The 7,342-nt window shown below is 38.3% G+C and overlaps 1 protein-coding gene across 1 annotated transcript; it reads right to left on the bottom strand.

Moving 5' to 3' along the window:
* Positions 1–1,126: 1,126 nt before the first annotated feature.
* LOC147422761 (uncharacterized) lies at positions 1,127–2,842 on the bottom strand. Its single transcript, XM_086503190.1, has 9 exons — positions 2,642–2,842; positions 2,486–2,566; positions 2,338–2,412; positions 2,174–2,242; positions 1,974–2,081; positions 1,806–1,880; positions 1,645–1,716; positions 1,524–1,571; positions 1,127–1,422 (listed from the first exon to the last, which is right to left on the bottom strand). Exons 1-9 carry the CDS (start codon positions 2,642–2,644, stop codon positions 1,150–1,152), a joined length of 804 nt encoding a protein of 267 aa, XP_086359316.1. The 5' UTR covers positions 2,645–2,842; the 3' UTR covers positions 1,127–1,149.
* Between the last annotated feature and the right edge of the window lie 4,500 nt (positions 2,843–7,342).

Raw genomic sequence — 7,342 nt, 5'->3', positions numbered from 1 at the left:
CCAGCAAGTAAAGCCTGAGGTGCTGGATTGGTGGGGAAAACACTGTGTCCCCGAAGCTGGTCTTCTTGGCATATAAGAGCGAAAAGCTCATTAATGGTCAAAGCCGCATTTGTGGACTGCATGGAGATAAATGACTGCCAACTGTCTGGAAGGGCCGCCAATAATGTGGTGACTTGAATCTCTCAAGGGAGTATGAGCCCCGAGATCATAAGGTTGTCATTAAACTGCTGCCATGCATCAAGGAATGCTTATGTGCTATTGTAGTTTTCATGTTGAACCTCATTTAGTTTTCGGTGGAGGAGCACCCGAGAGACGACATTTGTCTGTTGGTCACCCGAGAGACGACATTTGTCTGTTGGTATTGTTGCTGCAAGGAGTCCCACATCTCCTTGGATGTGTTCAACTGTCTGACTAATTGAACTTGTCGATCACCCATATGAAGGACAAGTTCTGTTCGGGCTTCAAGGTCCTTCTTCAGCCTTGCATCTATGACATCTTGAGTGGGAGGCTGAGCATTGCTCCTACTAGTACAGTGGTACGATTTGGTTCCAACCCTGAAATGACGCCCCAGTTCCCTGCTTTCTCAAGGAGCATGCAAACGCGAAGACTCCACGAGAGGTAGTTAGGGCCTGCACAAGGAGCTTTGGACGGCTTACCATATGGCAAAAAATATATAATTGCTAGATATATTACTAGTTTCAATACACACATCTAGCAAAAGTGCAAACTAGTAAGCGTGAGAATACTCCTAGATGCTTCAAGTAGTAATTTTCTTACCATATAGTAAGTTGAGTAGCTATATGGTAAGATAATTGCTAGATGAATCAAGAGAGCAATCTCACTTACTAGTTTGAGATGTGTTATGAAACTAGCAATATATCTAGCAACTCAAATATATGAAATAGTAATTCATCTAGTAACTTCAAAGCAAGAAGTAGTAATCCATGTAGCAACTACAATATCCAACTAGTAAGTCAATTAGTAAATAATTGCTAGATGAATCAAGAGAATTCAAGATCACTTGTCAATTTCATACATGAAGTTAATTGAGAGTACTCATCTAAACATAAAGCATATTAGTCATTTGACCTCAAGCTAATACACATTGGAAATCAACAACCATTGAGAATGTCCATTTAGATACATTACTTAATCATCATTACACAAATGAACGTCTTTTAAAGTTAAAACACCAAGCTTTGAAAAATCGATATGCACTACTCCTTCAACTAAGAGCCATGCCACTAAGTCCTCACACATTGTTGAGGAAGTAGTGTCATTCACTTTCCTACCAAAGAATGAATGTGTCTTCTTCAAAGCACAGTAAGTGGGCTTGATCAATTGGTAGATCTCTTCCACTTTTTGAGTATGAAGCCACTTCATTAGAATGACTTCTTTGTCTCTAGTAGACAATGTTCTTGCCTACAAAAAAAAATGATGCAAGTGTAAGATTCTAAAATGCTATATCTTTCTCATGTGTAAAAAACTAATGCAAGCAAGACTTCATATGATCTAAAACACACCTTGATTTCCATAAGAGACTTCTCTCCACCATCTTCTCTTAAGGACTCCTATACCATTGAAGTAATAAAGTTATTTATAAGCAATCAAAGACTATTCTTAAATGAAATCCTAAGTAATTACCTTTATCTTATGTTTTGCCGCCTTGGAAGCTTTGTCTTTTTTTTCTAACAAATCTTTTAGCTTACTTGTAACCTTTTAAAATAAAAATGACTCAATAACTTAAAATGCTAAGAAGAGCATCACACTAACTCTAAGTAAGATAATGAGAAAATTAAGTATACCTTTCTCTTTCGATTGCTTTTCCTAGAGCTCGCATCCATATCATCCGCAGCACAAGACTCGCTTAAACTTTTATCCTTCATTTTCTCACGAATAAAAATCAATAAAGACACTACATAACTAAAATATAACATGAATCTCATCAACAGATAAGGTTTTTACAATCAAACCTTTTTCGTCACATTATCACCATTGCCACCCCCCTCATGATCTATATGTGTCTCTTTTCCTTGTAATGAGACTTTTGAGCTTTCATCTCTTATAAAATGTTGATACTCCTATACAATTGTAAAGAAAACATGATCTTCACAAAGAGAGAGAGAGAGAGAGAGAGAGAGAGAGAGAGAGAGAGAGAGAGAGATTAACAAACCTCATAAGCACTTTTTGGATCATCCTCTTCCATCCATGACATATCAGGAATGTACACATCCTCATCTTTCTACATTCACAAAAAAGAAACATAAATAAAGTAAACTTATTACTACCTCATAGGGAGCATAAATAATTTAAATGTCATAGCACAAAAGAACCTACACGATTTGATATATCATCAGCTTTATCATCGACAACAAACTTCGTCACTTGCTCATCAACATGAGAACTCTCAATCTGAAAGAAGTTTAATGTGAATAACATATAACAAATCAAATAAAACCCCTGTCATAAAAGAATATGTACTCACTGTTGCATGAAGCTCTCCTTCTTGATCATCTTTCTCATCCTTGTGCTCAGTTGTTATATTATCATCATCCATACATAAGACCTATAATTCTAAATATTATTAAACAAACTTGCAAACATGTCAAAACAAGTATAGGCTCAACATAAATTACTGTACCATGGAGTTGGTTGAGCAAAGTGTCTCTTGGCTTGTCTTCTTTTTGCTCCACTTACGTTTTGCCGCTAATGACTTGATACACCATGTGTATAAATCTTCCTCCTTCCATGGATAAGCCACACCATCTATTGTGATGGCCTTGAGCGTTGCTATATTCTCTTTAATGATCCTCAAAACTACATTCTTTCGCTCATTGTTGTTACGAAGATCACCAATGGCTTCTCCTTTAGCAAACCACTTTCTCACCTCTCCATAATTGACATATAATACTCTATATTGCTCAGGATGCTGTTTTAAGAGAAAATCTCGACCATACAACTTATTTTTCTCTCTCAATTTTGGTGGTGGTGTCCTAAAAATCTGATCATACACAACAGGATCATATCTAGGTAGATCACTGATTGCAGCGATGCTAGAGGGATCCGAAGTTACCCTCTTATTTCCAGAATAATTTGCTCTCCACACATTGAGAGTTTTAATAGCCTCTTCACTAGATCCTCCTAGTAGCTGTTGTAACAATGATTGTGGGCAACTCATACTTGCCCTGACAAAGTAACAAAATCATATTTACGATACAATATTTATAAATTCAAATCAAATAACTGAAACAAAACAACATAAAATCAATTTTAAAGAGTTTTCAATCAAAATTCTTACACATCACAAAAGAGAGAAAGTTTTTGTGTAGAATCAACTTTAAAGAGAGTCCTGAATAAAATAGTAGATACAAATGCTTATACATCATGGAGATCGCCACATAATAGGTATCCATTGTTCAAGCACACCAGGTTTTGTAACTTTTTTTTGTCTTATCACAGTCCAATTTTTTATTAGAATATGACAGCTATCCCAACTTCTCCAATGATCTTCTTCGGTGTGAATAGTCCACGTATTTCTTGGATGTACATCAGGCTTCAAGATGGCAAGTCTTGCCAATTTTTCCTCAGGATTTGATTCCCTTACCACAGCATGTTGAAAGACTTTTTCAAGTCCACTATTCATAGAAACTCTCACTATATCTTGTTCCTCTAACCATAAAGGAACATTCCCACATTGTCCTTCCATAAGCAATCTATCTCTGTGCTTCAAGTCCTTTACTTCATAGGCAATGAGCTTTTGGCTTTTAGGTAGTGACATTGGTATAAATTTATGAAGAAGAGAGTAAATAGGTTGGATACAATCCCATGTAAAGGGCATTGGTGTCTTCTCAAGGACACTCATTCCTGTGATTGCATCAATGAGTAACCTTTCAGAGTCATCATCACCTACGATGCATTGTCTGTAGTATCTTCCTCCAAAGAAAAGCATAGACTTCCCATTGAACTGCATTGAGAATAGAGAGGTGATACAAGCCTTCCAATGTCCGCGTTTATCTGACATACTATTTGTATCCTTAGCTCTCACTACCACATGGGAGCCAACTTTATATATTTCTCCTCTGTACATTACCTTTTCGTATATCTTTAAATCTGCAATTGGAAAGCTCTCTTTCATATTCCAAAACCTCTTTAAAAATATGGACTCCTCAGTTGATGGCTCTCGATAGATGCATCTTTTCCTTGATATACAAATTCCCTTCAAAAGAAGACAATCAATACAAGGTGCACTATGGCCATATTTCAAGAGAGCATTCCACAGGGATCTTGCCTTGGCCACCGATGAAACAACTAAGAGCCCATCCATATGATGTGCAGAACACTCATGCAATTGGCCTTCATTACATGGGACATTGCTAAGTCCACTCATTGAGGAATGTAGATCTCTCAAGAATCTTTGATCAGGTAAGAGACCATCGTTGTCAGAGCGGACAGATTGAAAAACTTTAGTGAAAAACTTCCTCAAATAGAATTGGACGAATGATGCCTCATCGCTGAGATTATTGGTCTTGATGGTGCTATAGATCTTCACAAGACGCTCGAATATGTAGCACCAATAACGATCATGTAGCCCATGCCGAATTATATCGTCAAGAAGCTCACCATTACCTACAATCAAAATGGAAATAAATAGTTATGCTCACACACATAGCAAAACCATGTAACTCTCAAAAATGAGAGAAATATATATACCGGCGATATGCTCTAAAGGTGATGAATTAGCCCCAAATGCCTCTTCCCTTCGAACTCTCCAAGATTGCAGTAGTATCTTCATAATTCTAATATCCTCCATGGACCAACCATGATCTCTACTGTAGTTATAAAAGCTATGAGCTATATCTACCAAGAGAGTTCCCAAAACATGCATTTCTGGCGAAATACCATTTACAGTTTTTAGGATATATGGAAGGCACCATTGAATAAACTTTTGATTCTCTTCAGCTTTGAAGCACTCAAAGTAGTTACTGGGAGAGTTTGGCCACCTTCCGTAGCGGATAGTGTTGGGCACATCCTTTGTAAGTGAAGACACTGCTGAATCTATCTCTTTCTTAAGAGCGTTGTTAGAGCTTTCAAATAACTGAGCAATATATTTCTTGAAGACGTTTAATACTAAAGTGTGCATAACATCATACACACAATCAAGAGATATATCAAATCCATATAAGTCAGAGAGTCTCCAAAGTATGGACTTGCCTGATAGGCCTGCTTGTTTCCATGCTGCTTCCTTCTCTGCTTGTGTGCAGCAACGCTTGGCCTCTTCTAAGGCAGATTTCATCTCCTCAAATGTTCGTTGTGGTGGTGGATATCTTGCCTGGTAGCGATTTCCATCATAGACATATCGTCCATCAGGCCTGGTGGCATCTCTTACCAAAGTTGCCTGAGCTTTATCACGACGACAAAACTCTTGTCCTCCATTCTTGAGTAGACCTATTTTGCACTGAGCCGGATGGTCGCCAGTAACCATCATGAGCAGTGCACGTATCTTGCAAGACTTGGAAAACCCTTGTGGATTGTCGAAAATCCTGTCTAGTGGATACTCATATAATACATCTATCCCATCCAAAAATAAGCTTTCAAGTTCATCCACCAATGGAGTTAGAAATGTTCCAAATACATCTCCTGAACTTTTTATAATCTTTTTGCAATTTTGCGGAATAAACAAAACTGGTAAAACATCTATGGAAGAACTACATCCAACATTAAGCAGCGATATTTCCACAACACCACAGCTCTTTTGGGTTGTCTTTGACGTTTGAAAGCCGTCCCAATGTAGTAAAATTGCTATATTGCGAGGATCACCCTAACCAAATGATGACATATATTACACATAAGCAGAATGCAAAAGGAACCTCTAAAAGAGAAGTCAAACTCACCACTTCAATTTTCTTGCGACATTTGATGTCCTGGAAGCACTCAATGCAGATAAAGTTATATACTTCATTCGCAGCATCCCATCCGGTTTGTAGTGTTGGATGGCGTTTAAAGACTGGAAATGTAGTGTAGCACTTTTTACATGCTGAATTTGAGCAAACCACAGGCAGTTCATATGATGTACTTGGATTCCAGAAGTCCTTCACTTCTTGAAACTTTGTTCCATCCCAAAAATCGATGATCCTCTATTCATTGTTGAGTGCAGATGCGTTGTCCCATCTATGTTTGTGACGCCATAGATTTAGCAACTCATGACAGTAGGTACTACTCTTCGTCAGAAGCTATAACTGAGGACCGATCGGAATATAATCAAAAGAAAGCAAAGACTTTCTTGTCTTTTCGCAAATCGGACACTTCTCACAACACTTGGAGCAATCCCTCTTAAACTTTCTAGAAGTGGATCCAGCATTGCATACACATCTTGGAATTTCTCCTACATAGTTATCCTCTATGCTTGGTTGAAGAAGCTGTGGTGGATGTTTTACTCCTAGATTTCCTGTGCAGATACGATAGCGTCGAGCATTAACCATTCCAAGGCCTTTAAGCATGGTTTGCATTTGATCCCAACATGCTGGAACTTGAATACCCCCAAGGTCACCATCCCATGTAGATGGAAGTTGGACTAGCATTTTAGCCAGACTTCTTTTGAAAGAATTGTGAGTGACTCTTGGCCCCCCAAAGTCGCCAAAGAGCAAGCGTAACATTTTATCTTGAACACCAATTGGGAGTCGATACTCATCCTCCTGACTCTCATGGATGTCTATGTTATCCTCATCATTAACTAGCTCCTCCTCACAAGGTAGCTCCAAAGAGGTAAGAGTGGCTCCTTCGTCTGGTTGGGCATTAGCTATAAGATGCATGTCACCAACTTCAGATAGATTTGATAGGCCAAAAGTTTTTTTAAAGCTCTCATATTTGCGTATGAGATCTTGATGTCGATAGTAAGTAGACAAGTGCACTTGACGACCTCCTCCACAATACAATGTGCAAGTGCATTGGATGCTCCGATCAAGCTTCTCAACACTCCTTGATTCTCTCTCAATTTGGGAAGAGGATGCCTCTAGAGTTGAAGGCGTTGCTTCGATGATGGGAACATGATGCAATGGAGCTGTATCATGAGAGATGGGCTCCGATTGGACTCTTCTTCTTTTATTTACTGAGGGATGAAGCTTTCCTAGGGAGTCTTGTTGTCGATGTTGATAAAAAGTCCTCTTGGTCACCAAAGCCCAACCACTAGAAGAATGTCTACATAAATAATTGCAAGAGCACTTCCAAGACAAAGTCGAACTCATAGCTGTTAAAAAAAACAGATTGACACACAAAAATAGAGAGTTGATAAGGGTAACACTACGAGAAAACTAAAATCAATTAAAGTCCTCCATTGTAACCAAGG

Source organism: Adiantum capillus-veneris, chromosome 27, assembly GCF_014529385.1.
Source record: "Adiantum capillus-veneris isolate H3 chromosome 27, ASM1452938v2, whole genome shotgun sequence".
NCBI classification, from domain to species: Eukaryota; Viridiplantae; Streptophyta; class Polypodiopsida; order Polypodiales; family Pteridaceae; genus Adiantum; species Adiantum capillus-veneris.
This window is presented reverse-complemented; position numbering and strand designations above follow the sequence as displayed.

Excerpts from the sequence above, each read along its gene's own strand:
- LOC147422761 (XM_086503190.1), bottom strand. Across the intron at positions 1,717-1,805 it reads AAAGCAATCGAAAGAGAAAG|GTTACAAGTAAGCTAAAAGA; the intron begins GTATACTTAATT and ends TTATTTTAAAAG. Across the intron at positions 1,572-1,644 it reads CGGCAAAACATAAGATAAAG|GAGTCCTTAAGAGAAGATGG; the intron begins GTAATTACTTAG and ends TCAATGGTATAG.